General features: G+C 40.3%; 1 protein-coding gene across 1 annotated transcript; it reads left to right on the forward strand.

The window, feature by feature from the left end:
• Positions 1–10,116: 10,116 nt before the first annotated feature.
• Positions 10,117–14,976, forward strand: LOC123405355 (leucine-rich repeat extensin-like protein 5). Its single transcript, XM_045099076.1, has 6 exons — positions 10,117–10,129; positions 10,223–10,672; positions 10,821–10,891; positions 12,942–13,041; positions 14,471–14,604; positions 14,691–14,976. Exons 1-6 carry the CDS (start codon positions 10,117–10,119, stop codon positions 14,709–14,711), a joined length of 789 nt encoding a protein of 262 aa, XP_044955011.1. The 3' UTR covers positions 14,712–14,976.
• Positions 14,977–15,610: the final 634 nt, after the last annotated feature.

Raw genomic sequence — 15,610 nt, forward strand, 5'->3', positions numbered from 1 at the left:
CTCTAGCCATTTTGATGAGTGAGGGCTTTTAATGGCTTCTTCATATGTGGTGGGATCACCTTCCATATGAACCAATTTTTGTGATATTGACTTTATAATCAGTAGAAATAGCTGGTCTTCTTGTTCTATTAGACCTTCTAAGTGCCTCATTTTCTGGCACACTTTCTACTATTTCTTTCTGCACTTCCCTTTCATGATCAACAATAGGTTCAATCGGCTCCTGAAGGACAGGTTCCGGGTCTTCTCCCATAGTTGTCATCGTTGGAGTCACAGCGGGTAGTGAGAAAAATGGCTCTTGAATCATCGGAATGGGTGCATGCACCCTCTTCTCCTCAAGACCAATTTTCCGAGCTACCAAGCTCCCCCTCATCATTTCGTCCTCCAAGAAGACCGCATGTCTCGTTTCTACGAACTTTGTGTATCTTTCTGGACAGTAGAAACGAAAACCTTTTGATCTATCAGGGTAGCCAATGAAATGGCAACTCATTGTTTTTGGATCTAACTTTCCAATGTTTGGATTAAACATTTTGGCCTCACATGGGCATCCCCACACCCTGAAGTGTTGCAAGGATGGCACTCTTCCTGTCCGCAGCTCGTGTGGTGTTTTGGGCACCGACTTGCTTAATACTCTGTTGAGAATGTGAATGGCGGTTTTAAGCGCCTCCATCCACAATCCCAATGGCAGGTCGGAGTAACTCATCATGCCGCGCACCATATCCATAAGGCATTGAGGCTCATCATGCTTGCGCCTTTCAGCTACCCCATTTTGCTGAGGCTCGCCCGACATTGAGTACTGGGCAACTATGCCAGTCTCCCGCAAGAACTTTGCAAAAGGTCCAGGGACTTGGCCATATGGAGTGTGTCGACCGTAGTACTCCCCCACGGTTAGACCTCACTATCTTTATCTTTTTGTCAAGCTGATTTTCAACTTCAGCTTTGAATATCTTGACTTTATCCAATGCTTCATTTCTTTCTTTGATTGGATAAATGTAACCAAAGGGGGAGTAATCGTCTGTGAATGTTATGAACGAATCATAACCATCCACACTTTTCACTGGAATTGGTTCACAAATATCAATGTGAATAATTTCCAGTGTTCATGTGCTTTGGTTTGCACCCTTCTTTATCTGTTTTACATACTTTCCTTTAATGCAATCTACACATTGTTTAAGTCAGAGAACTCCAACTTTGGAAGATTTTCATTTTTGACTAATCTTTCTATTCTCCCCTCTAGAAATATGGCCCAAGCGACAATGCCATAATTTCGAGGAGTCGTGAGTTCTCTTTATTTTCTTTTGTTCTTGGTTCGACGAGGAACTATGCTCATTCACATTATTTGCATAATTCACTTTTTCACGAAGTGATAACAGATAAAGCTCATTATGGAGGAAGGCACTGCCTACATAATCATTGTTATACCAAATGGTACATTTGCCATGTCAAAAAAAAGCATTGATAATTGTCTTTATTCAAGCATGAAACACTTATTAAATTCCTGTTACATGAAGGCACGAATAGTACATCTATACGCAAAAGCTTGAATCCTTCGGTTAGCTCCAAGGAGACGTCACCTACAGCTTCAACTTCTGCTTGGATACCATTTGCGACTTCAATACTTCTTTCTTTTCGGCACATGGTCCTCGTCGAACTGAACCCGTGTAAAGAGTTTGCAACATGAACAGTTGCTCCTGAGTCAATCCACCAAGTAGATTTCGAAAACTTTAAATACAGGGATTCATTTACAAAGGAAACGATGTCGTTACCACTCTTTGCCATGAAGGCCTTTAGCCAGGGAGGGCAATTCTTCTTGTAGTGCCTTGTCTGCTTGCAGTAGAGACAAGTGTCCTTGTCCACTGGAATATGTTTTTGCTGATAATGAGCGGGAGCTTTGCCATAATCTTTGCCCTGTGGCTTTAAGGGAGAACCTTTGTTGGGTTCGAAAACCTTTTTCTTTTCCTTCACATAGTTCATGGAGCCACCATGTGAAGCTTTGATTCTCTCCTATTCCTGTGAACACATGGCTATGACCTTTTCTATGTCCCATGTTTCAGGCTGCATGTTGTAGTTCACTACAAAGGTCTCAAATTCCTTTGGCAGCAAAGCCATGACCAGGTGGACTAGGAGAGCTGGTTTGATCTCCAGATCCTCATCCATGGGCTTGAGCTTGGCTGTCGTATTGCTCATCCGTAGGATGAGCTCTCTTATGCTATGGCCACCTCCAGTGTAGCTCTCTGTGACCAGTTGTTTTATCAACTTGTGGGCATATGTCTTAGAATAGCCAGTGAACTGGCTCTTTATCTTGGTTAGTATCTCCCTTGCGAATGTGCACTCTGCAATTGAGCCCACATTGGTGGTCTCAATTGTGTTCTTTATAAATGCCAAACATTTTTGTTGGCATTTATCAACTTTCTGTTGTTTATGGAGTATGACATCTCCTCATTGGCACTATCCCACTTCTTTTTATCCCAAGCCTCACCATCATCAGCAGCATCTTTGACTAGGTCTGGAGGTGCAACCGGGTGTGGTTCCTCCAGAACCCAGTCCACCTCAGCTATGACAAGAGCCATGTCAACTTTCTTCCTCCACTCAGAGTAATTATCACCTCTGAGTGTAGGAACATCCCTGAGGCAACTCATTAGGTGTAAACCTCCTGAAATCACAATTTAAGCGAGATCAGTACGACAATTATATGCATTAATTAATGTTGGTTAAAATAAACATACAATTGCCTATGCAAATAAATCTACATTACCGTTAGGCAAATGATAGAAATAAATGCATCTTTTATGCCAATAATGCAACACGGTTATGTTATTAACAATGTTTGTGAGAAAAATAACATAATTATATTTCATAAATCAGTTAGCAGCGGAAAACGTGAATTTAAAAAATTCATGTACTTTTTATCTTTACAGAAAAAAAAATCTGTTACTTAATAAAAATTCATGAACTTTATTAATCCTTTTATAAAATCCATGAACTTTTCCTTTTCTAAAAAAACTCCTTGTATTTTCAGAAAACATTTATTTTTTCTTTGCATAAAAAACTGTATTACTTTTACAGAAACTTTGAAAATTTTATTTTCTATTTTCTAAACAAATATTTTTTGAAAAAATGAGTAGAAAAGGAAATTAAATCTGTGTAGAAACTATCTAAAAAATTGGACAAAACAGAGTCTCCTTTAAAAGGGAATCAGGGCCCTCGGTCGAAAAAACTGGCCTATGAGCCGACCAGCTCCTCTGTGGCCTCTTAGGACCTGAGCCTCTTCTGCTTGGGCCGACCCTTCTTCCTAGCTGTGTCCTGGGCCTGCCAGTTGACACTCTCTTCTCTCTGGCCTGTGGCCTGGCACGACCCTTCTCCCGTCGGCCTAAGGCCCCGCCTCGGCTGCCAGCCTCTAGGCACGGCCTGAGTGGACCGGTCGCCTCCACTTTGGCCCAAAAGGCCCGCGCCGCTCTAGGGATTCGCCTTGGACCGTCAGATCTAATCCGACGGCCGGGCGCGACTTTCGCTGGGATAAAAGGCAGTAGCATTTCCCCCAGCCTGCTGCTCTCTGTGTCTCTCCCGAGCGTGACGCTCTCCCCCTCGCGCCCCTTGGCACGAGCAGTCGCCGGCTGCGTGCGCCTGGGCTGAGCCCTCCGCACCGCACGCGCCGCACACTCCCTCCTTCTCGTCGTTCCCTTCCTGTCTCCGGCTCACGCAGCCTCTCGTCACCGCGCCGTTTCAGCCACCCGCGGCAGCGCGCCTTCCTGATCTCTCCCCCAGAGCCATGGCCTACCGCTCGACGGCTGCGCACACGCCTTGCGGTGGGTGTGCCACCGTCGAGCGGTCGGCTATGGTTCCATCTTCTTCCTTTTCTTTTCTGTTGTAGGGAGGACGTGGGGTCCAGCGGCCCTATTATTTTTGATTCTTCGTCGCTTCGTTGCCATCCCCCTTCTGGCTGCATGTCCACCTTGCGGTGAGTGCGCCACCATCGAGCGGTTTGGTGATGGAGCTCTTTGCCCCTGTGGGTTGGTTCTTTGCTTTGCATGTTTCCCTTTTCTTTGCATTTTTTTGTTTGCCTTTTGGATCTAGTCATATCCATTCTTCGCCTCCGAAGAGGTAGGTTCTTCTTCCCCACACCTCGGCTTGCCGATGCGTGTGGGGATCGAGAGGAACAGGCGCGGCCTTGCGGCGACGCTCTTTGCCGACGAGGCCCGAGGCCATCTTCGGTGCTTTTGGGGAGGGGGATCCTTTTGCTTTCGTTTTCTTTCAACCAAAACGCATCTAGTGCCTAGTGGCTCTGATACCATTGATAGATCCGTGGATCCTCTAGGCGTAGATGAATCCAGTAATACCCGTACTTTACATTGTCCGGAACTCGATGAGCTCCCACCAGCGTCCATCGTGAGGTGGTGACAACGGTGTGGAACGAGAGATGGGTGTGGCGTGGGTGGTGCTTCCCGTGAGCACCACACTAACCCTAGATCGGATGGGTTTGTAGGTGGAAGTGTGGCGACGGTGAACCTCGTAAGTCGTGACCCGGTAGCCCACCGTCCTTTATATAGCACGGGTCACAGGGGCCCACCAACCATAATGGGTTGGGCGCCCCCTATCAGGACGCATGGATCAAGGTCCGATGGGCCATTGGGCCCACTCGGGAGGACGTCAACCTAACAAGTCTCGCACGCTCACAGCCAAGGCGTGTGTGGTTCGAATCCCTAGCGGACGTATTCGTTTTGCCTATTTGTGTTTTCAGTCAGGTTCGCTCCAGCAAAGGTTCAACAAACCACTCTATTTCGACTTCAGTTCTGTTTGCTAGAAGGTTTGTCTCATGTAGGCCTGAACCCGTTTATAATCGCAAATGAATTGTAGAGCAGCTGGTCATCCCATCCTTCTAACGCCAAGTGATACGGGGTTCAAATCCGAGTAGTCCCATATTTATTTTCTTTGGTTCTTTTTGTTCAATTCTTTTCCAACACACTCATCGTGCAGTTGGGCCAATCCCATTCCTGGACACGGCAAATGTGTTGCAATCCGGCCCACACATATTTCTTTCCTTTGTGATTTAGCGATTCTATTTCGAGTGCATGCATATTTATACGATGCCATTATTTTAAATTGCTAATAACTAAAATATTCATGCATTAAATAAATTTGATTGTATTTGCAACTTGGGTATAATTTTTTGTAGTTTCACAATACCCAACTTTCGTCGATGTTAAAAATGTTTAAACTTGATGTTTGCATCAATTTGAATAAATGCCATGCTAAATGGTTTATTTGATAACTAATAACCGTAGCTCCAAATTTGATGATCCATATATGTAACTTGCCTAGGAAAATGTGTGGAATCACATGGTGACATTTATTTTGTTGCTTAAGAACTAAAAACTTGTGTCTAGGCAAAACAATCCCAAAAATCATATTTTTACATATGGGGTGTTTCCGGAAGTGAGTTATGTGGTTTCCGGCCTCATTTGAATTGCCTAGATGATGCGTTCTCTTACACTCCACCTCTCACCACGTAAACAACATTTAAACTTGTGGGTAGGTGATACGTCTTCAATGTATCTATAATTTTTGATCGTTCCATGGTATTATATTATTTGTTTTGGATGTTTTGTATGCATTAATATGTTGTTTTATATTATTTTTGGGACTAACCTATTAATCTAGAGCCTAGTGCGAGTTTCTGTTTTTCCATGTTTTTGAGTATTGCAGATAAAGAATATTAAACGGAGTCCAAACGGAATAAAATCTCCTTAATGATTTTTCTTAGACCAGAAGAAACCCAAAAGACTTGGAGTAGGGAGCACGACACGTGCCGGGAAGCCACAAGCCTGCAGCGCGCCCTAGGGGGGGCGCCCCCTTGGCTTGTGGGTCCCCTGCAGGTCTCCTAACCCTATTCTTCGGCCTACAAATTCCCAAATATTCCCCCATCACTAAAAAGAGCCACAAAAATACTTTTTTACCGGCGAGAGCCTTTGTTCCCGTGAGATCCAATCTGGGAGCCTTTTCCGATAATCCGTCGGAGAGGGAATTGAGAACGGAGGGCATCTACATCAACTCCATTGCCCCTCCGATGATGTGTGAGTAGTTCACCACAGACCTACGGGTCCATAGCTAGTAGCTAGATGGCTTCTTCTCTCTCTTTGATCTTCAATACCATGTTCTTCATGATCTTCACGGAGATCTATCGGATGTAAGATTCTTTTTGCGGTGTGTTTGTCGAGATCCGATGAATTGTGAGTTTATGTTCAAATTATCTATGAATATTATTTGAATCTCTTCTGAATTCTTATATGCGTTATTTCATATCTGAGCAAGTCTCTTCGAGCTATTGGTTTGGTTTGGCCAATTAGATTGGTAATTCTTGCAATGGGAGAAGTACTTAGTTTTGGGTTCAATCTTGCGGTGTCGTCACCTAGTGACATAGTTGGGGCAGCGAGGCACGTATCGTATTGTTGCCATCGAGGATAAAAAGATGGGGTTTCATCATATTGCTTGAGTTTATCCCTCTACATCATTTCATCTTACTTAATGTGTTACTCTGTTCTTCATGAACTTAATATTCTAGATGCAGGCAGGAGTCAGGCGATGTGTGGAGTAATAGTAGTAGATGCATAATCGTTTTGGTCTACTTGACACAGACGCGATGCCTATATGCATAATCATTGCCTTGGATATCTTCATAATTATTCCCTTTTCTATGAGATGCTCAATAGTAATTTTTTCACCCATCGTATCATTTTCCTTTATGAGAGAAGCCTCTAGTGAAACCTATGGCCCCGGGGTCTATTTTCTATATTATACTTTCAGATCTAAACCAAAAATACCAAAAATATCTTACCGCAATTTATTTACTTTTTTTCCGCAATCTTTTATATCTATCTCTATCAGATCTCATCCTTCCAAATAACTCTGAAGGGATTGACAACCCCTTTTTAGCGTTGGGTGCAAGTGTTTGATAGTTTGTGTAGGTACTACGATTGAGGCCTTGCTTGTTCCTCCTACTGGATTGATTCCTTGTTTCTGAAGAAACTATGGGAAATACTTATCTACTTTGCTGCATCACCCTTTTCTCTTCAAGGGAAAACCAACGCAAGCTCAAGAAGTAGCAATTAGGATTTCTGGCGCCGTTGCCAGGGAGGATACATAGCAAGATCAAGCCTACCAAGTACCCATCACAAAGTCATCTCTTGCATTAACTTCATTTGCCTTTTGCCTCTCGTTTTCCTCTCCCCAATTTCACCAATTTGCCGTTTTATTCGCCTTTTTCTTGTCGGATCTCTTTTTGTTTGCTTGCGTTGCCATGCGCCTTCTATTTGCTTGCATCTTCGCTTGCTAAAAATCTATTGATATGGATCCTCATCCACTTGCTAATATTTTCATAAGGCCAAATTATGATGAACCAATTGCTAGTGAGTTGAGTGCACTTGATTATCTCTATGAAGTTTTGTTTTAGAATCATGAATCTGAAATTATTGATGAAGTGTTGAAAGAAGAAATTTATAAAGTGATTCATGATAGCTCCTTGATTAAAAAGCATGATTGCAATGATTTTACTATAAATTCTGTTAATGTCAATTGCGCTAATAATATGCAAAACTCCAAGCTTGGGGATGCTAATTTTGCTATGTCCACTACTTATTGCAATGATCATGATTGGGTGATTCTTCTTATGATGTGGAAAATTTATTTAAGCCTCATGATTAATGTGATCTCGATAATAGTGTTTGCAATAATAATGAAAGTGGGTTTGGCAGAGTGTCAACTTTAGATCCCACATATTTGGAGAATATTCAATATAATGAAATTTTTGATAAAAGTGGGTTTGGAGAGGTCATAACTTTATTTGATGATAATACCACTATTTGGAAGAGTGTCAACTTTGCATGCGTGTAGATCATGAAGAGAATTTTTTTATATGATAGCTATATTGTTGAATTTGAGTATGATCTTACATGCAATTATTATGAGATAGGAAAATATGTTCCTAGAATTTTTCATATTACTAATTTACCTCTCGTTATGTTGAGATTGTCAATGCTTTATTCTTCTCCCTTGCATATGCTTGTTTTTGCATACCTTGATAATTTGTTTTCTTACAAAATGCCTATGCATAAGAATTATGTTAGACTGAAATGTGATTTTGACATGCTATATGATGCTCTCTTTGTGCTTCAATTCTTGTCTTTTGTGAGAGCATCATTAAAATCGTTATGCCTAGCTAGGGGTGTTAAACAATAGCGCTTGTTGGGAGACAACCCAATTTTTTTCATTTTGATTTTGTTTTTGAGTGCTACACACATTATTACCTATGTAACTATTGTTTTTTTTGTTTTAATTAGTGTTTGAGCCAAGTAAGACCTTTGGGATGGTCTACGGTTTTTGCAAGTTGATTTTGCTGAAAAACACAAACTTCCGCTCTCGGTCCAGGAATTTTATAAATCACTGGAATGTGATTTTGATCTGAATTTTTTTAAAAAGATTGATTTCCAAATTTCCTAGATTTTCCTAATTTTTCCGAATTTGTGGAGTTACAGAAGTATTCGAAGTAAACCGATTGCTACAGACTGTTCTGTTTTTGATAGATTCTGTTTTATTTGTGTTGTTTGCTTATTTTGATGAATCTATGGGTTGTGTTGGGGGGTATAAACCATGGAGAAGTTGGAATACAGTAAATATTACATAAATGTAAATAAAGAATGAGTTCACAACAGTACCTAAAGTGGTGATTTATTTTTTTTATACTAACGGATCTCATGAATTTTCTGTTGAGTTTTGTGTTGTGAACTTTTCAAGTTTTGGGTAAAGTTTTGATGGACTATGGAATAAGGAGTGGGAAGAGCCTAAGCTTGGGGATGCCCATGGCACCCCAAGCTATATTCAAGGATACCAAAGAGCCTAAGGTTGTGGATGCCCCAGAAGGCATCCCCTCTTTCGTCTTCAATCCATCGGTAAATTTACTCAAGGCTATGTTTTTATTCACCACATGATATGTGTTTTGCTTGGAGTGTCTTGTATGATATGAGTCTTTACTTTTTAGTTTCACAAAATCATCCTTCCTGAACACATCTTTTGAGAGAGCACTACAAGAAAACAGACTTTAAGTAACACAATCATGTAACCGATTGAAAAATGTGTTACTAGTGAAATTGTTGTAACACATCATTTTGTGTCCAACGACAGGCAGTAACACAGACTATATAAGACCTCAAAATGTGTTACATAAATATTACAACTGTAACTATAAATATGTGTTGGTCGAATGTGTTACATAGATTTTGATATGGTAACATATAAATATGTGTTACTCAAATGTGTTACGTGTTAGTACCACATAAGCATGGTTGATACATATTGTTACATGTTCTATTATTTATAGGGGGACTAGAAAAACCTAAAATCAACTGCATACATAGATCACAAATACCTTTGACATATAGGACGCATATGTCAATATGATTTTTTATAAATATGTTATTATCTTGGTAAATAGTGTTCGCATTCTTTGGTAATATGGTATGAAAAAACAATATAGTTTGGTTGGTAAATACCAAACTTTTTTTGGTATGGTTGGAGTGTATTGATCATATTTTTATGTGAATTTTAGGATGACTCGATGACCATAAATGTGAAATGCATACTTTGAAATGATCATATGAAATTTAGTATTTGATGTCAATACTCACAAAGGAGTGGAAGACAAACAACACACGAGAGTTTAAATTTGGGCATCATTTTAAGAACCGGACCGAAGGTTTCACTGGAAAAAGAAGGAACCAAGGCCTCGTCCGGGTTTTTAAGGTGTGTCTACTACAGGAATAAGATATTTTGCCTACAAAAAAATTATTTGCCGTCAGCTAATCGTCGAGTCACACGACAAAGGTTATTTTGCCGTCATTGACCTGACGACAAAGAATAACTGACGGTGAAGAGATATTTTGCCGTCTGTAAGAAATTATAATGACGGCAAAAATATTTTTCGGTTTGTAGAAAAAATTTGATGACGGCAAAGGCATATTTTTCGTCTGTAAAAAACTCATGACGGCAAAAAACAATGCTGACTGTAAAACAATCTGCAGACGGCAAAAAAAAAACACATCACGCGAATCAATCCCACAAATCGATGACATGGCGAAATCTGGTCCATAGATCACACACAGCCCTAATCCCCAACCCGGCGTTTCTTTGCCGTCTTTGTTTTGTCGTACTGACGGCAAACTAATGTGAAATTAAGAAAATATCCCCCGCAGTCCCGCACCCGGCTTCGCATCCCCAGTTCCCCTCCTCTTGCTCCTGCAAAGAAATAGCCGCCCCTTCTTCTCATCTCCCCCTCAGTCCGGCGAGCTCCCCGGCCCTTCCGACAAAACCCCCGGCGACCGCGGCCCAACCCACCCCCGTGCTGCTTCCGCGCCGGCACGCACGCCGCCCGCTCGCCCCGCGCACTCCACCCTACGCTCCGGCCCCGCCCGACCGCTCTTCGCCGCACCTGCTGTAGCCGCCGGCGCGACCGGCCACCACTGGTCGTGGCTGCGCTGCAAAGAAGCTAGGGTTTCCGCCGCGCCGTCGCCTCCGTCGGACTCCGCCTCCCCGTCGCGGACATCTCGGGCGAAATGGCTGGAGGGTTGGCCCTCTCCCCTTCGTTATCGACCAGATCCGTCAAGCACGTCTCCTGGCGCACGGGAAGGTGCGCACCCGAGCTATGTGGAACAACATGTTCTTCACCTTCACCTCTCTAGTTGCCCGATCCCATGCAGCAGCTTCCCTGTTGGAATCAGCAGATGCAAACATGTAAACATCTGGCGAATAATGTATGGATACATGGAAACATGCAACTTCCCAGGATGGATTCAGCGTGAGGATGGATCCTGCGTCAGGATGGATTCGAGATCGGATCCAAGGTCAGGTTTGGCATTTTATATCAACTGAATGAAAACACAAAAAGCACCTGTCATTTTTTATAGGCAATGGAATATGTTTTTGCAGGAAATACAATGTGTTCTTTTCCACGCAATGCTATGTGTTTTTTAGCCATGATCCCTTACTGCCAGTGGGAGTTAGTAATCTCTCTAGTATTTTTGGTGCGAGTTCAAATTTGTATTCTTTTCTGCAAACCCCTGCTGTTGTTGTTAGGGCTGTTAAGTTTCATTTAAGTTCAGTCAAAAGATTGATTTATCGTCTCTACTGTTGAAAATTTATCTGAATAATTATTAGGCAACATAGTAAGGTCTAGGCAATAGAATATGTATTTTGCAGGCGAATACAATGTGTTTTTGCAGTTAATAAAATATGTTTTTTGCCGAAAACATAGTGGGGGTATGCAACATTTCTGTTAAGTTCAGGCAATAGAATATGTTTTTTTTCAGGCAATACAAACAAGATATATGACACACCATCAGGGAGAGTTTTTGTGTGTTTTATTTTGCATAACCAGCATGAAACAAATGTAGTTCCGTTAATAGTTAATACTGTGAGCAACTTCTCTTTTTAATTTCAGCAGCGTGATGGGCCTATAATTTTTATATTGGACAATACAGGGGAACTACTACTACATATTATATGAGCAACTTCTTTTCTAATAAAAATGTCCTCTTTTTGTAACAAAGCCTTGAAAATGTAGGCACATTTAACTTACAATGGCACAGAGAACTTCACGCTATAGGCAAAAAAAATCTAGTTCAGGCTATACCTAATACTTGTAGCAACTCGGGCTTTTTCTACTACTGGTTTTCCGGGCTTTTTTCCCTGCCTACCTTGTGTTTTTGTAAGCAACTATACTCTACTACTAGCTTGTTGTGTAAGCAACTACAGTAGCATCCAAAGTCTATACTAGCCAGGTTCTGAAACAATTCTGTACATGGGGCAATTTCTGCAAGTAGTAGATAGGGGGTAGGTACAGACAGGGAAATACACAAGTTCTATGATGAAGTTCATGGAGAAAACAAAGTGGAACAACCTGTTACCTTTGCTGTTTACACGGGAGAAATTTGTCCAGCTTTTGTATTTTTTTGCCCACAATATCTAGCTTTTTTGCCTGACGAGCAAGAAAGAATTGCAAACACAATTGTGCTTCCTTTTCCATAATTTTTCACTTGATTTCGTCCTTCTTTTACTCTGTTTTTTCACTGCTATGGGACGGGTGCTGATTATGTGGGACGTGGGATCTTGTGGTGCTGGGTTGGGAGAGGGGTGGGTGAAAAATCACGTGAGGCAGAAGTGGCGTTGGCTGTCGAGACGCGGCAACTAAAGGGGGAAGGGGAACCTGCCTTTTTTGAAGCACATGCGTGGGGACAGAGAGCAGGACTTTCCTTAACTGGCGGCCGTGAGATGTGCACGCACGCTGTGCGGGCGCTGTGTAGCACATTCCTATGCTAATTGCCCCGCAGTCTGATCTAGATGATACATGATCTGTGCGGATGGAACTCCGAGTACTTGGATGCTTCATGTGCGATCTATGATGCCCGTGAGTAGGTTGAGATTGAGGGAACTTTTTTTAAAGCACAATACTTCAGATTTGGTGATAGTTGGAAACATGTATAAATCGTTTGATGAGTTGCATGACTCCTAATCTAAGTTATTTTCTTGGCATAACTGTATGAAGAGCAGAGAAATAACAATGAGGTGACAATTAGAAAAAATCTAAGCAGCCTGCTAGGCAGCTTCCATGTGATTGCCTCATCATTCTCCCGAAGAACATGGCCCTTTGTGTTTCCGAGCATTATATTGCAGATACAAATCCTTTATGCATTACTACATACAGTGTATAATATTGTGAAGGTGGACACATGCATATATATTTGTTCTTTCGTTTCAGTAGTAGAATTTCCTTATTCTGCTATGGAATTCAGACTTACTATTTCCTTATTCTGTGATGAAATTGAGAGTTTCTTGATATGTCATTCCTGCAATATATATTTTTACAAAAGATTATCTTAATTATTCGTTCCTCTAATTAGGTCAATGATTTCCTAATTGACATGTTTGGAGACATTAAGATGTGGGCGTTTAGAGGTTACTTCGAAGGTTACGGGAAATTTTTGCACGGATATCTTTCAGGTAAATATAACTTCCAAAAATCTAGATGTTAATCAATATAATAAAAAAAATGCTCCATCCATATTGAATATTATTTATTCGTGCTTATATTGAATTAAGTTTACAGTACTGGGTATTTGTAAAGACAGCAAGACATACCTGGTAGCAGCTTCAATTTCCTGCCGTGATTAATAGAATTTTTTCTCACAACTTCGACCAATCAGGACGGTCCTCTGCAAAAAAAGATGCATGCATGCATATATACTTGGACAATATATTACATGCAGACTGAGTTACCTAAGAGGGGACTTTCAGTTACACTCTCTATACAATCACGCACATGGGTCCTTCCCATGACTTCCTGTGTACAAGTGTGCTTCAACTACCAATTTATTTAGCGATCTATCTTGGTTCGAGATTTTCAGAAAGTAATCAGCAACTAAATAATTTGTAGAATTTTCCGAATTGCATGTACACGGAGACGTCAACAGGCCAATCTCGCCCCAATGATTTCTCTTGGTTCAGTTTTAGAAAACTTCAGTATAAGATATACCACAGTAACTTAAAATACAATAAATTTTTAAGCCAAACACTTCAAAGTATTTAATACCAATATTTTTCCAAGAAACCGTATCTTTACTACTATGGCATGGCACGCATGGCACTCGTATAAAAAATTGTGGCAGCAGTTTTTTTAATGGGTAAATAGGATGCTACTATTCATCCCGTAGATTTGAACGCACAACCAGCTCACCCTGTTACTATTCACCAATGATAAAATGTAAGGATTTTACTGTTTATGCATTGGCAGGGGTGTCGTAAAATGTAAGGATGTTACTGTTTATGCATTGGCAGTGCGTTAGTCCTCACTGTCGTAGCCGGCCATTTGTACTTTGACCATGAGGACATTATCTATCATATTACTCATAATACTGAACATGCACTAAAATGCTATAGTGAGGAGTAAGCTAAGGACATTGAGAAACTATATCACTTTAGAATTTTGGATATATTTTTAATCAAGCACGGGAAATCCGGAATTAAGATCTATAAGTCCTAATATGCATTGAATTTTTGTCTATGTTGTCATACTGAAATTGCACATATTTGACAATATATACAAAACCATCATACTTACTTGGGAAGCCATTTTTTTTTGCATTGCTTCGTAATAAAAATACATGCAAGTTACTTTTCTATTTTTGCATAGCTCCGTAGCAAAGCACGGGCATCATGCTAGTTATTTCCAAAAAGCTGGCTGACATTTAAAAGTGTTCACATTGTTAATGTAAATTATATTATCATTGTCATTGAATGCTAGTATTTATCATAATATAGGTTGGTTCCAAAGTAGTTTTGAAGACTTCAACATATCCCAACAAGAGGAATGTTGCGTATGGTACTATTCGTAGTAGTGATCCAAGAACTAAGGCGTGTGGTATTGAGTTAGGTGCGGAATTTGCCCTTGTGCGCATAGATCAATCTTTGCTTGATAATGAGGAGTTGGTAAGGGAAGTTTCCGATTGCAAGAAAATTGGTGAAGCATTCTCTTCAGGATACTTAATTGCATGGCCTTCAGCTTTTGTAAGTTAAATCTTCTCTTCAACATTCTCAAATCATATTTGTGTGTATTTAATCACATATATCTAACGTGCAATTTTCTTCTACAGATTCGAGAGAAGGATAATTGAGTTACGGTTGAATTCTTGGATGCGGAAGCAAATAAAATCTGAAGATTTTATCTACCAATAATCGTAGTTTACATTGATAGATTGAAAAATGTAGTATGAATCACAAGATCTTTTTCTTTCGTCTAGTTGATGCAAATTCTATGGTGTAATATTCTTCATAGTTGTGTTTTCTATGCTCAAAATGATATGAATGATATCTTTATTGTAATGTGTATGTATCATACACTTGTATATTCTTAATCAGTATCTTCATATTGAGGATTTCTATGTGTGTTGTGCTTTCATTTCTATACCATTTTGATGTTGCCGGCATAATGATAAAATGATCAACCACTTGCGCAATCGCATCAACTTTATTAAATAAATTTATATTCCATAAAAGGGGTACTGAATTTTGTGATTAATAATAAAAAATACACCAATTACGTTACCATATTGATATAGTAGTGTTACTACAGTTACAAAATTTTGTTACTACAGTATTTACAAGTATAAATCATACTACAGTTGACATCATTTAGTAACACGGGATAATGTAACACATTTCAAATTGTGTTACTCTCTGACCTAGTAACACACTTTTGGGCCTGTAGTAACACAAGACGGTGTTACCAAAGGTCTGTCCTGTTGTAGTGGAGACACGCTGAATCGTGAATTTATTAGAATACTTTTTGTGCTTCACTTATATCTTTTGAGCTAGGCAATGTTGCTCTAGTGCTTCACTTATATCTTTTAGAGCACGGAGGTGTTGTATTTTATAGAAGTTATTAAACTCTCATAATTCACTTATATTATTTTGAGAGTTCTTTAAACAACATGGTAATTGGTTTAGGTCATGAATTTAGTCCTAATTTTCATATAAGTGCATTGAATATGATGAGAAGTTGGATTCCTTGCAT

Source organism: Hordeum vulgare, chromosome 6H (assembly GCF_904849725.1).
Source record: "Hordeum vulgare subsp. vulgare chromosome 6H, MorexV3_pseudomolecules_assembly, whole genome shotgun sequence".
In the NCBI taxonomy this organism is placed as follows: Eukaryota; Viridiplantae; Streptophyta; class Magnoliopsida; order Poales; family Poaceae; genus Hordeum; species Hordeum vulgare.